Source organism: Xyrauchen texanus, chromosome 10, assembly GCF_025860055.1.
Source record: "Xyrauchen texanus isolate HMW12.3.18 chromosome 10, RBS_HiC_50CHRs, whole genome shotgun sequence".
Classification (NCBI taxonomy): Eukaryota; Metazoa; Chordata; class Actinopteri; order Cypriniformes; family Catostomidae; genus Xyrauchen; species Xyrauchen texanus.
This window is the reverse complement of record NC_068285.1, coordinates 7090955-7115583: the sequence shown is the minus strand read 5'-3', so window position 1 is coordinate 7115583 and position 24629 is coordinate 7090955. Positions and strand designations below refer to the sequence as shown.

The 24629-nt window shown below is 37.1% G+C and overlaps 2 protein-coding genes across 2 annotated transcripts in view; one reads left to right on the top strand and one right to left on the bottom strand.

The window, feature by feature from the left end:
* Positions 1 to 24629, bottom strand: part of LOC127650479 (uncharacterized) — a 1198408-nt gene that overhangs the window by 149323 nt on the left and 1024456 nt on the right. The window contains 3 exon segments of the mRNA XM_052135926.1: positions 8552 to 8580; positions 20633 to 20806; positions 23669 to 23842. Coding sequence (XP_051991886.1) covers positions 8552 to 8580; positions 20633 to 20806; positions 23669 to 23842 — 377 coding nt within the window.
* Positions 1 to 24629, top strand: part of LOC127650380 (NACHT, LRR and PYD domains-containing protein 3-like) — a 1539373-nt gene that overhangs the window by 760615 nt on the left and 754129 nt on the right. The window lies entirely within an intron of this gene.

Sequence of the window (24629 nt, the reverse complement as noted above, 5' to 3'; positions counted from 1 at the left end):
TTATTTTGTTTGAAATTTAACTTGTCCGGTCGGACAACTAATTTTCTCTTCTACTTGTCCTACAAAAAATCCACTTGTCCCGGACAAGCGGACAAGCCTTAATGTCGAGCCCTGCTGTGATTACTTGGGTGGAGTTCAGGTGTACTGTGGTTACTTGGGTGGAGTTCAGGAGTACTGTGGTTACTTGGGTGGAGTTCAGGTGTACTGTGGTTACTTGGGTTGAGTTCAGGTGTACTGTGGTTACTTGGGTTGAGTTCAGGAGTACTATGGTTACTTGGGTTGAGTTCAGGAGTACTATGGTTACTTGGGTGGAGTTCAGGAGTACTGTGGTCACTTGAGTGGAGGTTAGGAGTGTTTGACGCAGGAGTTTTGCACTGCATGTTGATTTTTGGAGCATTAGGCAGTCTGTCAGAGATAAAAATATATCATTGCACTTTTTGCTATGAAATAATATATTTGAAAAAGGTTGAAGCTTCTTACTCAGTTCTCGACTTCTTTTCTTTCGAGGATCCTTTTATCTCATGGTCATCATCGTCGTCTTCCTCTCCAGGAAAAAGTATGTTCTTACGTCTAACAACATTTATGATAAATTCAGTCAATATAATATTTTCCACCACAGATTAATACAAAAAGAACCAACCATAAAATGCTTACATTCTTTTTCTTTTACATTTAACTGGCGACTCCCTCCATCACTTCCAAGGTCAGTGTGAAGGACAGCTTCAGGTAGTCTGAGACGAGCTTCATTGTAGTCATCTGGAGGAAAAAATAAATCAAAATACAACAACAATATTTAAAGTAATAAATTACATGCTGTTGGTTCATTTTAATGATGATAGACTTCAACTTACGTGACGTGAAGATAATTCTGGCCTTATGGGGCTTCCATCCCTCTCTAGGACATTCTTGGAATTTTACCGCTTTTGCAACATCAATTTTATTTGAAGGCCACATGCACTCCCCATTTTTTATCCAGACTGAAGGCACAACTTCAACCTCATTTGTATTGTCAAATACAACAATATGAAACATCTGACAAGACACAATGAAAAAAAGAAAATATTTCTTAGCCAACTAAAATACAAGAGCAAATTCAGGGTTATGGAGAACAAAACACTAACCCATTCAGTTGACTTTGAGACAACAGAAATGTAGGTGCAAAAATGCTAACTTATTTACAGGTTTTAGGACTCATTCCTGCTTTATTTATCTGAATGCAGAAGTGGAACAACAAAACATTTATTTTGGAATGGTAATCTCACATACTTCTGCAGCTTCTCCTCAACCACGAAACACTTCACATTAGTGGAGAGGTTTGAAACCACATAAATTCCCAACTCTTTTGAGTCAATTGGGTATTGAAAGAAATGTTCCACCTGTTTATATTCATTTCCCACAATGTACACAATTCCTTCATCTTCAACGATGTTTTGGACTGAGATCAACTTGTTATCAATTTTCACACAACCATCTCCCTCTTTGGGCTTCACAATAATATCATTAATAGTAAGCATTTTAAACTGACGAACTTCTTGTGAGAAGCCTTCTGGCAGTGGCCCATTCACATGCTCTTTATCCAATTTTGGAACTGCCTCTTTTACACCAGGACTGCAGCTGACATTTTCCATCTCTGATAATCTGCGTATCACCTGAGATATAGGACTGCATGGCCCCGAACCAATCAGCTTAAGTTTTCCCAGGAAGTTTTCATAGGGGAAGGCTGATATAAGATCTAAATTTCCATGAATTTTGACATCCTCACTGAGATGCACCAAACCATGTATATTATAGACCAAAAACTCTTCACCATACAGCTGGCCAAAGTGCTCAACAAATGCAACTAACAGGGCGTTAGCAAGTTCATTCATGTCCATACAATATTTTGGACTTGACAAAATGTACACACCCAGTGACAGAAGCATAAAGTTGTCATAAACCTGAGGCTTTAGTATATCCCTCAGCACAACTGGACCCGTGTAAAACAAGAACTGCCGTAGTTCGGTGGCTTTCCACCTACACCGTTCAGCCAGTGCCCGTGGCTTTCGTGCAAACTCACTTGGAATGTAATTTCTCAGTGCAAGAAGTCTATCTGAAACAACAGAAACTTGGCCAGATGAAATGCGACAACGCAGGGGGCCAGGGGCGCTGATCCACAAATCTAACAGTCGCCTCATTACACCAAGACAAACAAGATGCATATAATCGAATGGGAAACAGGCGACCATGTCAATGCCAACATCTGCAAGAGGCGAGTGCTGGACATGATGTTCTTCATTTGTTCCTTGTCTAAAACTCTCATCAGTTCTGCGCCTTGCATTGACTTCAGGAAATGTCATTCGATGAGATTTTCGTACACCTGTTTGGTGACATTTGTCACATCCATGGTATGCAGTATGTGACTTCACACCTCTGATAAAGGCTCGGGCTGGGGTATCACACACAACAGAAACAACATTAAAAAAAAAGGTTTTCTGTTTGAATATAAACCCACTTTTCAACATTTTCAATTCTTCGACCAGGTTGTGAAGATACTCAACCAATGACTTTGGCTTTGAAGTACCGCAAAAAAGTCCAATCAACACTGGTTTCTTAGTGTATCCTTGCAACATACCGAGAATCGGCCAAAACTGTGTACTTGTACTCTTGAAAAGAGGCAGACCATCAAAATTCAGCTGAAGCTTAAAGGCATGTCTGTCTGGAACAGTAGCCCACACTTCATCTAGGATTTTCCCAACAGAATTCAGAATTCCAAAGTAATGGAAAATGCCGCCAGCTACATTTTTAATGTTATAGCTTGTTTTTGTTTTTAGCAATGTTCGTCCATCCTTTGGCAGAAACCCATGGTAGATTTTTAGAATGCTGAGAAGCGCTGATAGAGCCAGGAGAGAAATGCCAAAGTGAACTGCCCAATCTGCCAGAGAGCTCCACAGATTGCCATCATTCTCACTACACTGTTCTCCAAGATCAGGCAGATCTATCCCTACATATTCATCATCCTCAACATTAAGATCGTGATCACTTTCTTCATCACTAATTTGCATCTCAGATTCCTCTGAATCATGAACACAAAAACTTGATGCAAAATTTCCAGTCTCTCCCCTATCCTGCTCATTTTCAATCAATACCCTGACTCTCTTTAATGCCCTTCTGCGTGCATTGCTCCTATCATTGTACATCCAAGTCTTTTCCATACCTTGGCTTTACTCAAGTATTTTGTCCTTCAACCTGAAACAAAGAATATAAATAAATTAGACATTTATTAAATCTAAAAATATAATTTTCATCGTTCTAAATAAGAATGAAATGTCAATGACAATACACTGTTTTTGGCTTTTTTTTGGATGTTGGCTAAGCTGTTATATTCATTTTAAAAATTGCCACACTGCCTTGCCATTCTGCACCCCTAAACCGGTCGGAAATGTTAGCTGATTCACTGTTTTTTAACACTAGAACTACCACAATTCTAGAACTACTAGAACGGCCATAACAGTCATTCTGACTGGTCAAAAATGATTTGCATATCATTTCAATAATTAATATAAATTCAGGGTTTCCCGCAGCACTTTGAAACTAAGGCGGCCGCCTAAGCAACACACGCCTGCCGCCTTAACTATGTCGTCAAAAATATATATATGAGCGATATTCACCGTGTTACTCTGTCCTGTTTTCTCCCTTTCCATCTTTAAATATGTGATAAGCCTTCATGTTCGCTTCAGTCTTGTTATCAGCGCGTTCTTCCGCAGCGGCGCCGAGCGTGTGTGTGTGTGTGTTCATCTGAGCCTCATTGGTCTGTCACTGCTCGTCAATGTCAGAATATTTGAGATGACCAATCAAATCAAAGTAGGCGGGCTTTATGTTCACAGCGCGAATTTTAGCAGAGCGACTCGACAGTAAAGGAGTGACTCGACGCGCTTCAGTTTACGGTCGGTCAAGTGCGAGATAAGATGTAAGTTGCTAAACTAAAAATTAGCTATTTGACATTTTTTTTAGTTCATAAATGTTAAACGAATCACAAAAATAATCAGGCAAATTAATAAACTTTTGTCTATTTTCGCCATTTTTTTACTGAAAATAGTCCACTATGTGATGTGACTGATGTAATGTAGCCTAATAATTAATTTACTGTCATTATGAGGGGACAAGACACATTAATCAGGGTATCCGCTGGATCTTAAAAGCAATGAAAAATAATCTCAAATTAAGGTCTTGGATTTCGTTACAAAGGTATTATATATTTTTTGCCTTTACTAGGATTAAGTTCATACCATAACAAAATTAACTGTTACTAATGCAGGCTAATTAAAAATTCATGCAACGTTGAGTGCATCCCGCACTCCATGTCATAGCAGAAAGCGTGCGCACCGTTACTATGGTTACTAGGAACCTCGGAACTAAGGAAAAGGGATATGTAGAATTGCACAAGTGCTACTACTAAAGAGTGCAATGTCAATCATTTCTCATAATCTTAATTGAATTGGCCTAGAGAGAATAATTATGACATTTTATAATAATGAATGTGTACATATTGATAATGAATATAATATAATTTGTAGCCTTCAGTAAATTAAAAAAAGCGAAGATGGACCGAAAAACCCAGGCTAAAATTGCGGGCTTCTTCGTACAACTAACAGTTGACGGACTATTAGATGTAATGTTATTACCTTGACAAACTAATACATCATTAAAAAGATATGACTCAAGTTTCAGTATTTGTCACCCCACCACCACCACCCACCACCTTAACTAACACATTTTCTGCGGGAAACCCTGAAATTCTAAGAATAAATGGGTATAAATACTGTTAGGAAAATGTGCATTAACTTTTTTTGCAGCTGCTAGATTGCCCAGGAAGGTGCATGCCAGCAAGTTTTTTATATATATATATTTGTATAGGCTATATCATATATATATATATATATTTGTATAGGCTTGCACTATTATATATTACAGGCCTATCTGCATTCACTTGGCGCTCCGTGCTCCATTTAATCCATATTATTCTATTTTATTCTAATTGAGGATTTTATTTTAGGATTTTTACAATTTTTAGGGTCATAAAACATGACGACAAACATTAGAAGCTTCATTCTAAAACCTCAATAGAAGTTTCGAATGTAAATAGGACATGAAAAAAATGACATTTGGTAAAGTCTAGTATGAACGGTCAGAATGACCGCTATGGCCATTCTAGTAGTTATAGAACTCCGGTAGTTCTAGTGTTAACATAGCTATTACATTTCAACATTTTAAAACAGTCAAAAGGACTGCCTCGGTACCGGGTAGTTAGAAGTACCGTGTAGTTCTAGTGTTAACACTAGAACAGTCCTCGGGTTGGTTCGCCAGCACCACAATACGGACATATCGTGCCGCGGTTGGCGCCATACTGGCACAAAATGATAGGGTCATGAAAGCGGCGGTTAAAATGCGCGCGCGAACCAACGGTCAAATATCATGGTTTTACGGATGAATATACGTTAACCGGTACGGTAGTTCATTTATGTGAAGGCGAATTGCGACTGATTTGAAATGGATAACATTAACTGGTGTTAACATTAAACAGAAAAACAGAAACAGAAAAACAGTTTAGCTTAACATCCTCTCGTGAATGTATGTAGATTGTTGACGTTAGCCTTAGGTTATAAAATTACGTTAATTGGCACTTCAGCAATTTCCAACTGTACTGTATATTTGTAAGCTGCCAATTTACTGTCAAAAAACGGTAAAAGTATGCTGTACCTGATATAAAATTAACTAAAGTATTTCACTTACCACTCACGAGCGTTGGCAGTCTTGTGTGACCAGCACTGTCAGTCTTGACTGTTGGAGGACTCCGGTGACGGAGACACAGGTACGTCACAGTCGGTGACGTCATCATGTTGACCAATCAGCAGACGCTGTGTCCGAAATCACTCCCTACTCTACTCTAGTGCACTATATAGAGAGCTCGCCATTTTGTAGGGCTGTCCGAATTTTATTTGATCTGATTAAGAAAAAATATTTTTCCACTAATTACATATTTACAATGTATAAACTGTTACTGTTTTCCTTTACATGTAACTTAAAGTGGGCTTGATTTTGACTCAAAATTACTCTCTAAGTAGTATTTATTTTGCAGCTGTCTGCTCGGTTCTTCTATGGAACGAGGAGATGTTGTGCCAGTCTTTCAGTGATGATGAGGGCACTTTGAGGAGGAGGAAGACAACGACGATGTGGCAGTATATCATCCGACCCAACCACCTGGACACTTATGTCCGAGTGACAAGGGCCCCTAGTTACTTTATCAGACATTCTTCATTATTGTGCATCTGCCACTGGCACAGAGAGACTAATGACCTCAGAAGCCATTGTTTGTGCCTCTCATTGTTTTGTATTGAATATTGTTATTGTTACATATTGTATTGAAACAAACATTTGTTTAAAATAAGTATTTTCATAAATTTGTTTATAAATAAAATTTCCTTTAACTGTTAATTTATCCATAATTAGTGTGTGTATACATACATACTAAATATAAAATGTATTCACTTGGTTAGATCTTTAGTTTTTTGCTAAAACAATTTGACTACATTTATTTACTTATCTCATTTGACTGTGGGTCAAGACCGGCCACACATATGTGGCCCAGAGGTATTTGGGCCAAATACTTTCGCCAGTGCCGACTGAATGCCACCTGTGCCAGCTTCACGCCAGATGTGGGCCAACTATGTCTGCTACCTGCGTGGTTGTATCTCAAAACCAAAAGCTTCTCAAACTTCTGGTCAGAGAGACTGTTCCTCAGTGGAGTCAAGACTAGCTTCCCCAGGCTAAAAAGTCTCTCTACTGGGGCACTGGATGGAGTGGCTGCATTATAACGGAGTGCAATTTTCTCGTTCGCGAATGAGCTTTTGATGGGTCGTTCGCGATTCGCGAATGAGCCGACTCTAAGAGCCGGCTCTTTTAGGTGAACGTCGGGAGCTGGCTCGCATATCTGAAGAGCCGACTCTATTTTTACAAATTTAGCCTATAGAAATTAAATAATTATGTAATAAAAATTGAAATATTATAGTCAAAGTCATTTAAAGAGCCGTTTGTGAGCCAAAAGAGCCGGCTCTTTTCAGTGAGCTGAGTCAAAAGAGCCGAATGCCCATCACTACTATGCGTGCTTTCGAACACCCGCCCAACTCTACCTCTGATTGGCTTACAATGACATTTTACTCTACCTCAGCCAATCGTCAGCATTTATGTGCTTGTCTCGTGCTCTGCCCACTAACCAAGGAAGAACAGTAAAAAAAGTATTTGCCTCTCGCTCAGAGATCTAGTTGGTCTGATGAAAAAAAAACAGCTTCATCAGTTATAGTAACGCGCCGCATTTTTTGGCAGTAACGGTAACGGCGTTATTAAGATGAGAAGAGTAATCAATTAGATTACTCGTTACTGGAAAAAGTAATGCCGTTAGTAACAGCGTTATTTATAACGCCGTTATTCCCATCACTGTTAATAGATGAATCAGTTTGTTGACTTCAATCAAGAAATGCCAATTTGGATGTTCATTTTTCCCCCCGGATCTATCAAGTCAGTCAAAGATACATTAAAATGTGTTTCACACACAAAATAATTGAACACACCTCTTTATGATTTTACTTTTCAGAATACAAAGTAATTTAGTATTTTTTAAAAGTGGTGTAAACATTCGGAGATTGTAAACAAGTAAACAATTCTTATTTAAAGTTTGAAATTTTGGTATAAGCAGTTTTAATCTTTTATTGTTATTTAAAAAAACATTAAAAGGTCAAAAAAGTATTCAAAACCAATATGAATACACATATAATATCTATACAAATGTATACATGTGTTTTAAACTGGAGTTTTAAAAGATTTCCCCATTTTATCATTTAGACATCTTTATTTGTCATTGACCCATAAAAGACACTTGAGGAAGAAACAAAAGGTTTAACTGTCACTTCAGCAGGTGTTCTGAATAATTATGTAAAGTTACACACATCAGTGTGTCAGGTCAGTTTGTCTCTGTTGACTGTGATGTCTCTGTTTTCTTCATAATTATTACAGTTCACAATCAGTTCTCAAAGAGACGTCCATCTAAAACCTAAAACACACAAAGTCAAAGTAAAATATGCTGTATGGGACTTCACTATCTATTTCAGAAAAATGTACTCTCACTATCTGCGAATGATCGAACATCACCATTACAACTCTATTTAATAGTAATCAATAGAAAACAACTCAAATCTGTTTATCACACACACAGAGACACAGAAAGAGAAGAAAATATAATTTATATATTCACAGATCAATGAATCAAATGGATATTAAATACAGTTAAATACATTTATAGTACATAAGCAACAATTCATCAGCAAAATAAAGGAGATCATTTTAAATATGATTATATTAATCATCACTACTCACATCAGTGTCTCCAGTTTATAATGTGGATCATCTTTTAGATCAGAGAGCAGCTTCATTCCTGAATCTCTTAGTATATTCCCAGACAGATTCAGTTCTTTCAGGTGTGAGGGGTTTGATCTCAGAGCTGAAGTCAGAGCAGCACAACCTTCATCTGTGACATCACAATAACTCAACCTGCAGAGAACAATGACACACTCTTCACTCTCTCAGTTCACAACACACACATCAGTTTAACAGAGATTTGGTGGGGTGGGGGTAAGATCCCCCTTGAGCATTTTGACCAGCCCACCCGTTGTACCCAATGGCCAGTCCATCCCTGCTTCATAACCATTGTGTTGTTCCAAACCTATATGACTTTCTTTCTTCAGTGGAACAAAAAATGAGATGTTAGGCAGAATAACAGCCTCAGTCACAAATCACTTTCATTGTATGAAATAAAGATGTAAAGAAAGTGAATGGTAACTGAAAATGGGAGGGTTTAAATTCAGAAATTTAAAGCTTATAATTTTATAAAAGCACTTACATTACAGAAGTAGCACTAAAATCATATTTACACTCATATCCTTTATGTCTTGTATACTTTTCAAAATAAATTTTGCGGTATCATCATTATGCGACCGTAATAAATCTTATTGTAATCGAGTGTTTTGTCTTTTTTTCCATTTAAAAATCTCTAAATATTCTTAAAACTAGATACATTTACCTGAGAAGCAACATGTAAGATTTCACTGAATGTATCTTGAATATAAGAGTATTTTGTATATAAGTGTATTTCTTTCACTTAAACTTCTGCCAGTGCAGTAAAGATAAAATACACGTATATATTCAAGATAAATGATCTGAAAGTCTAAATATCTTATATGTTGTTTCTTATGTAAATGTTTTGTTTTAAGGATTTTTTAGATATGTTAAAATATTTAATCATTAAATATTATATTCAAAATTATATTCTCCGATAGCAATTTTTTTGTTCTAAACAGCGTTTTAAAGAAGTCTTAAAAAAAACGAAAATATTTTGTTTTGTGTAATGGGTTAAGAGACACATTCACCGTTTTCTTCACTTGATTTTCATCCATTTAAAAAAAATCTTCTTAATAGTTATCTTAACAGATTTCTTCATGATAAGATAAACACCATGAAACATACAGTATATTATTATTCAATACGTCACAAGACAAAACTGTGTGGACCCTTTACACATATGCGTGTTTGCAGAGCGGAAGTGGAATCATAGTTAATCTTGAATGGAGGTAAATGAGAGAACACAACAAATGTCATTTTTGCTAACCTGTTTGCTCCAACAGCAAAAGAAAATATCAAAGAAAACACTTTCATAACCTTTCAAAGAAAGATAAAAATATAGAGCGCTGAAAAACAGCAGTAACAAGAGAGAAATAGAGAAACTTTTCAGTCACTCAACAGATAGAAGTCTCATCGCAGCTGCTGTAACTCGATTTTTAAAATGTACTCAAGGGTAATATAATACAAAGTTCAATGTTATACATTTACAACAAATATTTTTAAAACTGGAAATATAAAAAACTTTTCTACATTTATATGGTTAAATAAGGCAGAATCGTGTCATAACACGTCTATAAAAAGGGTCCATTGGTGCACGCGAGCGGCGAGAATCAGCCGGGATCAGTTTGACAGGTTCACACATCCTCCGTGAGCGGCGCCTTTTCATTTCAGCACCCATATTAACAGTCACAAGGTGACACGTCCCAGATGTGGCAGTGAGCGGATAGTTTTGGCGTTGAGTATTTTTTCCGCACGACTCAAACTGGACTCAGCGGCTCTGAGTGAATAAAACCTAAAATAATCTGGAGATTATAGAAAACAAATAATAAGCAAATGAAAATGATTTAAGCCAAACCTACAAAACTGTACAATCTACAATCTGCCCAGATAGCAATAAGTCGGCGGTCCGCCGGCGGCGCGCCGGCGGCAGTAGAAGCGGCAGAATGGCGAGATCGCAAACACGTTCGACGGCGGTCCGCCGGCGGCAGCCGCTTTTTAAAAGCGGCAGCCGCCTTCCTACCGCCTTCGTTCCGCGGACGGCCCGCTGGCCAGCCGCCGCTCCGCCGCCGTTATATCGAAGGCGGACCGCCGGAGGCAAACCGCTTTTTTCGAGCGATCTGCCGCCGCTTATTGTATATATATATATTTATTTATAGCATGCAGTTTATCAAGAATAATGATTGATCAAAGCAGACATATTTCCATTTGCCGTTTTTATTCCACATTTCAAATTACAGTAACTGTCATTGAAACAATATGTCAGATCACTGAAATATAAATAACAGAAAAATACAAACATATATAGGCTACACCCAAAGAAAATGCAGGTTTCCAATTAAATTTTGGTAAAAACAAGCAAAAAAAAAAAACACTTTTGTAAAAAACACTATTGTAACACTTACAACAATTGTAAATAATATAAAGAGGTCAGCTCTGGGATGAAAAGAATTACCAGTAAACATAAGCAATGAGGATATTTGGTACCAAATAAAGTGCAGGATATCAAATAAATTGAGGTATAACATCATATTTACAAGTCATTTCTAACAATAGGATAAGTGGTAATAATTTAGAGTAAAGCTCTGGAGTAGAATATGCCATTATAACTGCAATGCTGACCTGTGGCACAAGGATTTACAAGCTATATTTAACAATAGAATAACAGTTAAGCACTGTGACGGAATGAAAGTAGAATTTTTGGTACTAGTGAAAGTGCAATATCAAAAGGTATGAAATAGTATAACCAAGCTATTTTTAATAGAATAACAGTTAAGCACACTGATGGAATGAAAGTAGAATTAACTGGTACTAGTTAAAAGTGCAATATCAAATATCAGAGGTATGAAATAGGATTTACAAACTATAATAGAATCGTTAAGCACTGACGGAATGAAATAAGCCAATACTAAAGTCACGGTAAGTAGAATATTTGATACCAGATAATGTGCAAATATCAAGTATTAGATGTATAATCTAGGATTTATAAGCTATATTTAAAAATAGAATAGTTAAGCACTGTAACAATGAAATAAGCAGCAAATTGTATATTAAATAATTGAGATCTTTGGTATCAAAGAATGTGCAGGATAATGTAAAGTTTTACATTCAACTTAAACATGACAATAAGTGGGAACAAATGCAATTAACAGCAGAAAATCTGGCTGTTGAGAACACAGTCAATCACAATGTCTGGAGTGGTTGGGGTCTGGTTTTCCTCGACCTCCAGAATGAGGCAGTGCAAATTGGCACATCTTCAGTGATTCCTCGTGCGCCTGTATAAAAAGACAAACCATCCCATATTCATCCAAGGAGCTGCCCTGAAGGCAGGGTCATGAGAGGAAAAAAAAAAAAAAAACATCCCATATTCATCCAAGGAGCTGCCCTGAAGGCAGGGTCACGAGATGGGGAAAAATAAAAAAAAACCCAGCAATTTCTAGTGAAGAGTGTGGATTGAGTGAGTTTAGTCTGACACTTTTAGCAGGGGTGTCGGTAGTCAGCCTAGGTTTGAGGGGTCGGCTGTGGGTCCCTCTCAGCTGTGCGGCGCCTTTTTCCACCTTCACGGTCAGCTGCTCCTTTCAGGTAACGCGTAACGTTAACCTGGATCGCCTCATCAGTGGCATCCTGGGTTGCCGAGTTCTTCCGGATGGCTCCTGTAGAAAATAAAGATCTGTCATTCCATTTGATTGGCATAAGGTCATACACATCTACTTAAATATAAAAAAAATAGCCAACTTACTTTGAACAATGGTCTTCAGGAACATGTCTCTAAAACATGCTTTTTCCCTGCACCAGTCCAGGTTGTGTTAATGGAAAGGCGATTAGAGAAGATACTCTCAAGCATTCGCCACACAGTTGTCTTGAGGTCCCTCCCACACTTGATTGCCAAAAACCGAAGCTGAAAGAAAAAAAAAAAAAAGGGTTACAAATTACATTTCTCTGAAGCTTCTCATAAATTTAAAATGTGACCGGCTGTGGATTCAGACTGTAGAATATGCAGTGTACAATCTTAATTTTAGATAACCCTATGGCGTTATACATATATACATCAACAACCTATATACATCATTGTTTTGTTAGAAAAAAAACACACAAGTTATACTTAGTCTTTCTAGATGTAAAGCTTTGGCTAACTACTGTATGTAGTTAATAACATTTCTACATGTAATGTTACTAGCAACATTGCTTAACCTCAGTGTGTACTGTAAGGAGGGCAAAACAGCACGTGTTAGCTAACACTTTCTAGCCACTCTAGCTACTGGACTAGCAGCATACTGCAAGAACAATGGTGACTAACTTAGATATTTTAAAAACAATGTAAACATAATATTGCGTTACACAAAAAGGAAACATGTACTTACTTAAACGATGGTAGTCGATGACTTTGCTAACTGTAGGCTGTTGAAACTAGTACTGAGTCTGACTGTAACTCGTGACTGAATGGCAAACTTCTTCTTCTTTCTTCTTCTTTCTTTTTTTTTTTTTTTGTTTTTATGGCGGTTGGCAAACCAACTTAACGGTGCATTACCGCCACCGACTGGGCTGGAGTGTGAATCAAGAGATATTGGAACTTAGCTTAAAAAAAAAAATAAATAAATAAATAAATAATTAAATCCTTTTGTCTAAGTCTATGTCTCTCAGATACTTAATAACAAAGTGATAAATGTTACTAGATGTTTTCCCTAATAAACCTTGCATTGTGAAATTATTCTGATTGATCATGAATGGCAAACTGAACCGAATGTGCTCTAGTCATATTGTTACGGGAGGGGCCTGCCTCGGTGGGTCCAGTGCGTCATCGAGCCACCGTTTTAGCCCCGCCCAAAAGAATCCTGAACACAGCACTGGTGCAAAACTGTTTAACGGTTTAACTACACAATTCAGTACTTCACAGTCCACAGTGCAATGTGTTTTAGCAATACATTTTTACCATGTATAGTGTGTTTGGATTATTTAATTTTTATTGCCTTTACAGGGACTTTCACACTTTCTTAAACATTAGTACAGGTCGTAATTGCAAATGAATCCCTTACCTGTAAAAGGTAAAATAACAAAAAAAAAAAAAAAAAAAAATCGAGGTTGGAAAAAAATTACAGACAAACGAAATTTCTGCGCAACTGTGAAACCAGGGAGAAAGCTTTTTCATTGAGTTTATCCTTCACGTCAAAACGGGGACAGATGTCTTTCACTGTTCACTGATAGTCAGGCATTGGTGAAAAGTCTAACTTCATCAATTTATTCTGCTAAATTTTTCATACCCTGTATTAAATATCTATTTTTAAACCTAATCAGAATCAGAAAGATATTTATTGCCAAGTAAGTTTTACAAAAAGGAATTATTCTTGGTTTATTGGTGCATGTCTCAATGTGCATCAATCAAAGAAATATAAACAATTTTCACCTAAGTGCATAAATAATTCAATATATTTTACATATAGGCCTATTACTGTATAATCGCTTCAGAGTTTCAAAGTAATTTAAATGTCATTTCCTAAACCTTACCTTATCATGGAATCAAGAGTCAAGAATCTGTTATAAACCCTAATGGCTTTGGAGCAAAAAATAATAATAGCCAAATGGCTGGTCGATTTTGAGAGTCAAGCTGTGACTGTATTTCAAAGCGGCTTGCCGCCGGCCGGCCGCGGTCGATTGCCGCCGGCCGGCCGCGGTCGAATTGCCGCCGGCCGGCCGCGGTCGAATTGCCGCGAGGCAACCGCCAGAGAAATGACGCGGGCGGCCCGCCGTCTGACCGCCGGTGGCATCTCGCAAGAAATGGGCGTGACGAATTCGGCGGCAAACGCTGGATCACCGCCAGTGGGACGCACCTATAGCCGACAGCTTGGGGACAGCGGCAAAAAGAAGCCGTGCGGACATTTTTTGCTATCTGGGTGAACACAAAAACACAAATTAACTAAAAAGAATGAATAAATAAACTGCATTGCTTTTGGCTGTTTATGTTGGCTATAGGGATGTTTGGGCTTTACTACATTAACTGATCACGACCAAGTTCGCTAATAAATAAATGCACAACAATTGAAGCAACAATTTAACTCATTCAGATTTGCATGGCCACATAATGGACGAGACCGACTGATTGTGGAGGTTGAGAATTACAAAGTGCTGTTCAACCCTCAGCATTTATTATAGAAGGATTTATTAGCAAAGGAAAAGGTGTGGGATACAGTAGCTTCAGCAGATTTGTGCTGATGGTAAGTTAATGTTTTAGTTTACAGTATGATTCATATCGAATAATCCATATAACACATAAAAAAATTCATTATTTGAATGTTATTACTTATTTAATCATTTATGGGCTGTCGGCTGGATACAAACTATTGACGCAGAAATATCTGACTAAATGCAGACGATTAAGGACCCAATACTGTGTGGGCTGGGGTCAATCTGTAAATTATTTACCTTTGTGGTGTAAATGTTGGCGTGTACAAACGATTTAATGAAGACCCAATTTGTTATATTAATCAAATACACCTCTCAAAAAATTACATTATGGTCTTATGAAAGAAAATGTTTGGCGTATGAACCCAGAGATAACTTTATTTTCTGTGCAGAGCTGCAGCTGTGTCTCACAGAAGAGACGCGTCCAATGTGAATGCCCAACCTGACGGCGCTGCTCATGTCCCGATACGGAGGATGTGTGAACCCGGCGTGAAACTCCCACGTGCTGTTTTTTACATGACTCATAGAAACGGCACCGACCACACAGAGAAATGCCAGTTCTGGAGTTTGTGCTTATTTACATGACCCGCCTCCTTATTATTTGAATTTTATAGGATGCATTAAACATGCTGGGGTATTTTTCTTTAAAGAAGCGTGATATTTTTACACCCAAACCACTGAAGCACAAACCACTCCCCTCAGTCGTGACTAAACCCTCAGGAACATTTTCATTGGTCATCTCAATCATGTCACCTGTGAATTGTTCAGACTTCAGAAAGATTGTGAATGGATCCGATGTCGACAAACGGTAAGATATGCCTGCCGGTAGTTTTCAAAAACATTTTGTTTGTTGGATTTTTAATAATTCATTGTGAGCTTTTTTTTTCATCTTTATTGCATGAAGTCTGTGTTATGAATTTTAGGCTAGGACTGCATGTTATTAAGTCATATTGTTTTTAAGATTTTATTAAATATTGAAGAACGAGTTAAAGAATTTAAAATAATGATTTTTTAATTTACATTTTTATTGTGTTGGCAATAAACTTATGAATGGAGTTTTTTCCATGCTAAGTTTAAGTTTCTCAATTTTAAGCCCCTCTTTTATGTTGTTGTAGTTTTTTTTTTTGTGTATTCAATAAAACATTTGTAAAAAAATGTCCTTTTTTGTCATGTCATTTTAATTTATTTTCATCAGTTTTACTCGGATGAAAATGACCTATCAATTTATTCAACCAAATGTTTCTAATATAATCACGTATCAAATATACATGCTGTCCTTGTTTTTTATTTTATAAAATTTTTTTATTACAATTTTTTATTGAGTCCATTCAACAAATTAAATAAACATCACAGAAAATGCAGAATTAAATTATATACACATAAACCCTTCCCCCCAAACACACCCATATGACACAAACACTCAACCCAGTGGTCATAAACATTTGGAAACAGTAAAAAAAGAATGAAGAACTTCGCTAATCTATCAAATTGCAATAAGAGAGGGGGACATCTACAGGGAGAGATTGTAGCAGGTAGTTGAATTTTGGAATACAATTCATTTTAATAACATTAACCTTCCTAATTATCGATAAATGTAATGAAGCCCACCTGTCCACTTCATTCGAAAACCTTTTTATGAAGGGATCAAAATGAACTCAACTAAATCAGACAAATTTGAACTCAACTAAATCAGACAAATTTGCAGGGAATAAAATTCGCAAATACTTAATGCCCTGTTTGGGCCACTAGAAGGCACCCGGCTGAAAAGTATTCCCTAACCTGTACCTGTACATTTCCAAAATCTTAAAAAGATAATCCCATTCTACCATATCAAATGCCTTTTCAGCATCAAGTGAGATGGCAGCGACTGGAGATTGACCATTCGCTACTGACCACATGATCTTGATGAGATGCCTAATGTTATCAGAAGAGCTACGGCCCCGAATAAACCCCACCTGATCTATATGCAGAGGCGTTTCCAGCATTGAAGGACATCCGGGGCTTAGCCCAGACAATTTTATTTTCACACTAGCAACCACTGTAGTCCAAAGCTGGTGAGAGGGTATTCTTTGAGTTTAGCTCTGGCTGGGCCTGTTTCTACAGTTCCTAAATCTTCCACTCTAGTACTATCCTCAACATCCTCTCTCCTCCCTGAATCATCTGTGATGCAAAAGAACAGATACAGCACATAACTTATTGCAAATCAGCTTCAAACAACTAATTCATCAAGTGCTACATATTTCAAATTGTGGACCAATACCATTGAAGAAAATGTATTGGGAAGAGCAGATCAGTGGGATTGCCCTAATATCTATCATGATTCTTGAATTTTCATGTACATTACCATGAAGTCATCACAAAGGAGTTATATTATAGTGAGTAAAGTGAAATAAAACATTTTTTTTATATAAATAATTTTTTTTTTTGACATAAATAGTCAAAATGATGTATGAGATCCTAAGTTAAAGCAATACATGAATGACTTTAGTCTAAGTTCATTGACACACTATGGCATCGAACTGTATATAATTCTCCATGTTCATCTGTCAAAATCTTTTCATTAGGATCATTGGGATAAACAATGTTTCACTTTTAACTTTCTCTAAAGTAAAGTGACTGATTAATTGTTACCAGTTTCCATGCCTGATTCTGGCACATCTTTGCTACCCTCAAAGTGTATATTTATTACAAACTAATATCACAAAACAAGTCACACATACATTTTATGTTAATGCTTATTGGTTATCCTTAGAGAAAACAACACCTGATAAACAAAAACAATTATGCACCAAATTGGACTCGAACTGCGGTCTCCAGCGTGAGAGGCAGACACGCTAACCACTAGGCTACAGGTTACTACTACATGTTACATTAGTCGGTAGTAGATCTCATGAGAAGAAGAAGAACTCTTGAGGTTTAGCCTACTGTGGGTGAAAGCCAGCCAGATGATGATCTTTAGACTTTAAGGACAAAAACAAATGTGAATTCTTACCCACTGACTTCTTTCGGAAATTTTAGAAGCCTCATTTGCTTAATTTTTGCTGTCTTTCCTGCTAACTGCTGTTAACTCGCCACTAAGTAACGTAAGTTGATGTCAACGACTATGCAAGCTCCTCCCCTACCTGCTGCATATTCAACAGACAGGAAGAAACGGAGTCGCCCATAGGCTACCGACAGCAAAGGAACTTATTCTATAGGCTAGATTAAGCCTATGTCTATTTTTACAGGCTGTATGCAGTATGTGCAAAGCCAAAGCACAATGAAATAAGGCAACTTATGATTTCGGGGGTTTACATAGGCTTTTGTCCGGTTTCATATTTGTCAGTCAACTATTCAACATACATTCGGGGCTACACTCAAAATATTCGGGGCTGAAGCCCCGGGGGAAACGGCTGCTGCCGCCTCGGTGTATATGTATAAGTGATGCTTTACTTAATCGAATAGCCAGAATTTTTACAAATCTTTTACATCTAGCTGGATCAGGGAAATTGGGCGATAACTTTTACACTTGCTTGGATTTTTGTCCTTTTTAAGAATCAGACTGATCTGGGCTTGTGTCATGGTTGGTGGAAGATGTCCATTCTTTAATGATTCCGTATAAATTTCTAGCAAAAGTGGAGCCAGTTCTGTAGCATAAGATCTAAAAAACTCAACGGCAAAGCCATCTGGCCCTGGAGCCTTGCCTGTAGGCAGGACCTTAATTACCTCATCAAGCTCCTCCAAGGTTATCTCAGAATCAAGAAAATGTTTTTGCTCAATCGTCAGTTTAGGAAGTTCTAATGGTTCCACAAAATTTCTTATATCTTAATTAGTATTTGAAGATGTGGAACTAAAGAGATCAAGATAGAATTCTTTAAAAGCATTATTAATATCAATGGTCGAGGTAAAAATTTAGAGAGAATGGTAGAAAAATACTCTTTCTGCTTTATATATCTAGCCAAAAGTTTTCCTGCTTTTTCCCCTGACTCAAAGTATGACCAAATATGAATAACCAAAACTCCACTTTCCGCAACAAAATAGTATTATATCTGTATTTCAATTGGGTAAATTCTCTGAGGCCATCAGATGACATAAGTGCTTCAGCTCTGCCTCTGCCATTTTAATATTTCCTTCCAACTCCACAAGTTCTCGTGCTTTGGATTTTTTGATGAATGAGGCATTCTGTATGATCCGACTCCTAAGAACTGCCTTAAATGCCTCCCAAGCCACGGCCACAGAGGATACTGAGGACCAGTTGTTCTCAGAAAATCATTGATTTCAGTCTTTAACATTTGTTGGAATTCAGGATTTTGCAAAAGGGATGCATTAAGGTGCCAACTATATGATTTATTTTTCTCCATATATGGCAACACCTTTAAACTCACCAGGGCGTGATCTGAGAATAAAATATTTCCTATTGAGCAATCAACAATTTGATTTTTAAAAAATCTATTCTAAAATAAATTTTATGAACTGATGAAATAAATGTATAGTCCCTAACAGAAGGGTTTAAAAGTCTCCAAATATCTGTAAGACCAAGATTTTTACACATCCTGTGAAGAATCAATGTTGCTCTAGGGGGATTACACACTTTTGCTTCACTATGATCAAGGACTGAGTCATCAAAAGATTAAAGTCTCCTCCCAATATTATATCATGAGGAGTGACAGCGGCTTTCAACATCCCTTCAAGATCAACAAAAATGCCCTGATCATCAGCATTAGGTGCATAAATATTAGCCAAAATCAGTCTTAGCCCCTGAATTTCTGCTAAAACAATAATGACTCGTCCTAATTTATCTTTAAACTGTTTGAGACATTTGAATTGTAGATGTTTATTTACCAATATAATGACTCCCTTGCTCTTACTCGAGCCAGCACTAAAGAAAACATGTCCACCCCATATCTTCCCAAATTTTTCAGCTTCCTGCGGGGAAAGATGCGTTTCTTGAAGCAACACTATCATATTCCTTAAGTTTAAGAAAATAAATAACCTTCCTTGTTTTTATGGGGTGCCCCAACCCATTCACATTCCACCTGGAGAGATGTCACATTAACATTTGACATTTTGATATAGTAGAAAAATTATGAAGACCACGTTTCAACATTAATGCAACAATGAAACCCAGAACTTCCCCCCGAACAAAACAAACAGAAAAAATAAAAATGTGTGAATTAACGACAGTGCCAACCGGTGTCGATCCCTCTAAACTCAAAGAGTCCATGTACTCATACGAGAGCCCCTGCGATAGCTTTGCCATCGGATTGTGCAATTTTGTTTCCTCGGACAGACAAACAAATGTTCAGTTCTGTTATGAGTGCAGTAGATGATGTAATCATTCCAATGTCCCACGAAAATACTACACAAATCATACTTCAGCCAACAGGAGGCATAAGCACAAGGAACTCACAGATTCATCCAAAACTTTTCTGAAGCAGTTTTATTTAACAAAACAAGCTCCAACCGCTAGGCGGAACCAGCACAAAAGGAAACAAAACATGCATCCCGGTTCCTCGGATGATCAAGAGTCAATTCACTCACTCAGTGGGTGCATAAAAGTATACAACACGATACAATTCCCTCATATTTTGCGCTCTACATCAGCTAAAGCTGTTTGGAAAGTTTGTAATGTGTCCGGACTGTGCGCTGTTTTCTTTCTCTCCTCTATCATGTACTCGAGTTGAAGTGCTCCTCTTGCATGTCATCATTAGAGTTTCATGTGATCTTGTGTTAAATGAGATAAAATGACTATTCGACAATGAAAATTTTTGACGATAACGTTTAATAATCGTATCAGCCCTATGTCAGAATATCAGATCATGTGACTCTCAGATGATCTTCAGTTTACTGTGAGGATTCTCCAAACATGAGGGGAGTAAATGACAGGTTTTTAATTTTTTAGGGTAAAATTAGGACTTAATCTAATAAGTTAAAGCAACATTATCTGACAGAACTCTGTTTTCAATATGTTTATTTTTCATTATTGTTAAATTATTATTATTTACTGCAGAAGGAGAATGAAGGAGGATTTGAGAGTTTTGTGAAGTCTTACCACAGTTCCTCCAGTTTACAGTGAGGATTCTTCAGTCCATCAGAGAGCAGCTTCACTCCTGAATCTCTTAGTTTATTCTCAGACAGATACAGTTTTCTCAGGTGTGAGGGGTTTGATCTCAGAACTGAAGTCAGAGCAGCACAACCTTCATCTGTGACATCACAATCTCTCAACCTGCAGAGAACAATGACACACTCTTCACTCTCTCAGTTCACAACACACACATCAGTTCAACAGGAGAATATTACCATTTCTGTGTCCGTTTAATATCTTTTCAAATGTATGTGTGTTTGTGTTTCAAATGTGTAAAGAAACACATCAATTCAATATAATACAACAATATCTAAAAATGAATCAAGCTAATACTTAAATCAACCATTTTTTTCTGACGATGAAAAAGCTTTAATTCAATCAAAACATTAATTAAAAAAGATTAATAAAATCAGATATATTTTTAATATCAGACACAAAATAATTTGTTCCCTTTACAAAAAGCTTCACTATGATGCTGCGCTACTATGATGCTGTGCTGCTAAGCGCTACGGGGGAACAACCCTAGTTGTGACCGAGCTGAATAATGTGTGCAACACGTCAATGTTCATTGACCGGAATTTATAGCCTCGGCTGATGTAATCATTAGATGCACCTGCGGCCAGGTTATAAATGGATGCGTCTCCAGGTGTCGTCAGAAACTCTTTTTTCAGAGCGATTCTGTTTTTGTGTGTTTTACAAACCCTGTCAAGACCTTAATTACCTCATCAAGCTCCTCCAAGGTTATCTCAGAATCAAGAGAATTTTTTTGCTCAATCATCAGTTTAGGGAGTTCTAATGGTTCCACAAAATTTCTTATATCTTAATTAGTAGATGAAGATGTGGAACTAAAGAGATCAAGATAGAATTCTTTAAAAGCATTATTAATATCAATGGTCGAGGTAAAAATTTAGAGAGAATGGTAGAAAAATACTCTTTCTGCTTTATATATCTAGCCAAAAGTTTTCCTGCTTTGTCCCCTGACTCAAAGTATGACCAAATATGAATAACCAAAACTCCACTTTCCGCAACAAAATAGTATTATATCTGTATTTCAATTGGGTAATTTCCTTCCAACTCCACAAGTTCTCGTGCTTTGGATTTTTTGATGAATGAGGCATTCTGTATGATCCGACTCCTAAGAACTGCCTTAAATGCCTCCCAAGCCACGGCCACAGAGGATACTGAGGACCAGTTGGTCTCAGAAAATCATTGATTTCAGTCTTTAACATTTGTTGGAATTCAGGATTTTGCAAAAGGGATGCATTAAGGTGCCAACTATATGATTTATTTTTCTCCATATATGGCAACACCTTTAAACTCACCAGGGTGTGATCTGAGAATAAAATATTTCCTATTGAGCAATCAACAATAGATTAAATGATAAAAGGATTAAAAAAAAATCTATTCTAAAATAAATCTTATGAACTGATGAAATAAATTTATAGTCCCTAACAGAAGGGTTTAAAAGTCTCAAAATATCTGTAAGACCAAGATTTTTACACATCATGTTAAGTGTCAATGTTGCTCTAGGGGGATTACACACTTTTGCTTCACTATGATCAAGGACTGTCATCAAAAGATTAAAGTCTCCTCCCAATATTATATCATGAGGAGTGACAGCGGCTTTCAACATCCCTTCAAGATCAACAAAAATGCCCTGATCATCAGCATTAGGTGCATAAATATTAGCCAAAATCAGTCTTAGCCCCTGAATTTCTGCTAAAACAATAATGACTCGTCCTAATTTATCTTTAAACTGTTTGAGACATTTGAATTGTAGATGTTTATTTACCAATATAATGAGTCCCTTGCTCTTACTCGAGCCAGCACTAAAGAAAACATGTCCACCCCATATCTTCCCAAATTTTTCAGCTTCCTGCGGGGAAAGATGCGTTTCTTGAAGCAACACTATCATATTTCTTAAGTTTAAGAAAATAAATAACCTTCCTTGTTTTTATGGGGTGCCCCAACCCATTCACATTCCACCTGGAGAGATGTCACATTAACATTTGACATTTTGATATAGTAGAAAAATTATGAAGACCACGTTTCAACATTAATGCAACAATGAAACCCAGAACTTCCCCCCAAACAAAACAAACAGAAAAAATAAAAATGTGTGAATTAACGAAAGTGCCAACCGGTGTCGATCCCTCTAAACTCAAAGAGTCCATGTACTCCTACGAGAGCCCCTGCGATAGCTTTGCCATCGGATTGTGCAATTTTGTTTCCTCGGACAGACAAACAAATGTTCAGTTCTGTTATGAGTGCAGTAGATGATGTAATCATTCCAATGTCCCACGAAAATACTACACAAATCATACTTCAGCCAACAGGAGGCATAAGCACAAGGAACTAACAGATTCATCCACAACTTTTCTGAAGCAGTTTTATTTAACAAAACAAGCTCCAACCGCTAGGTGGAACCAGCACAAAAGGAAACAAAACATGCATCCCGGTTCCTCGGATGATCAAGAGTCAATTCACTCACTCAGTGGGTGCATAAAAGTATACAACACGATACAATTCCCTCATATTTTGCATTCTACATCAGCTACAGCTGTTTGGAAAGTTTGTAATGTGTCCGGACTGTGCGCTGTTTTCTTTCTCTCCTCTATCATGTACTCGAGTTGAAGTGCTCCTCTTGCATGTCATCATTAGAGTTTCATGTGATCTTGTGTTAAATGAGATAAAATGACTATTCGACAATGAAAATTTTTGACGATAACGTCGAATAATTGTATCAGCCCCATGTCAGAATATCAGATCATGTGACTCTCAGATGATCTTCAGTTTACTGTGAGGATTCTCCAAACATGAGGGGGAGTAAATGACAGGTTTTTCATTTTTTAGGGTAAAATTAGGACTTAATCTAATAAGTTAAAACAACATTATCTGACAGAACTCTGTTTTCAATATGTTTATTTTTCATTATTGTTAAATTATTATTATTTACTGCAGAAGTAGAATGAAGGAGGATTTGAGAGTTTTGTGAAGTCTTACCACAGTGTCTCTAGTTTACAGTGAGGATTCTTCAGTCCATCAGAGAGCAGCTTCACTCCTGAATCTCTTAGTTTATTCCCAGACAGATCCAGATTTCTCAGGTGTGAGGGGTTTGATCTCAGAACTGAAGTCAGAGCAGCACAACCTTCATCTGTGACATCACAATCACTCAACCTGCAGAGAACAATGACACACTCTTCACTCTCTCAGTTCACAACACACACATCAGTTCAACAGGAGAATATTACCATTTCTGTGTCTGTTTAATATCTTTTCAAATGTATGTGTGTTTGTGTTTCAAATGTATAAAGAAACACATCAATTCAATATAATACAACAATATCTAAAAATGAATCAAGCTAATACTTAAATCAACCATTTTTTTCTGACGATGAAAAAGCTTTAATTCAATCAAAACATTAATTAAAAAAGATTAATAAAATCAGATATCTTTTTAATATCAGACACAAAATAATTTGTTCCCTTTACAAAAAGCTTCACTATGATGCTGCGCTACTATGATGCTGTGCTGCTAAGCGCTACGGGGGAACAACCCTAGTTGTGACCGAGCTGAATAATGTGTGCAACACGTCAATGTTCATTGACCGGAATTTATAGCCTCGGCTGATGTAATCATTAGATGCACCTGCGGCCAAGGCTATAAATGGATGCGTCTCCAGGTGTCGTCAGAAACTCTTTTTTCAGAGCGATTCTGTTTTTGTGTGTTTTACAAACCCTGTCAAGACCTTAATTACCTCATCAAGCTCCTCCAAGGTTATCTCAGAATCAAGAGAATTTTTTTGCTCAATCGTCAGTTTAGGAAGTTCTAATGGTTCCACAAAATTTCTTATATCTTAATTAGTATTTGAAGATGTGGAACTAAAGAGATCAAGATAGAATTCTTTAAAAGCATTATTAATATCAATGGTTGGGGTAAAAATTTAGAGAGAATGGTAGAAAA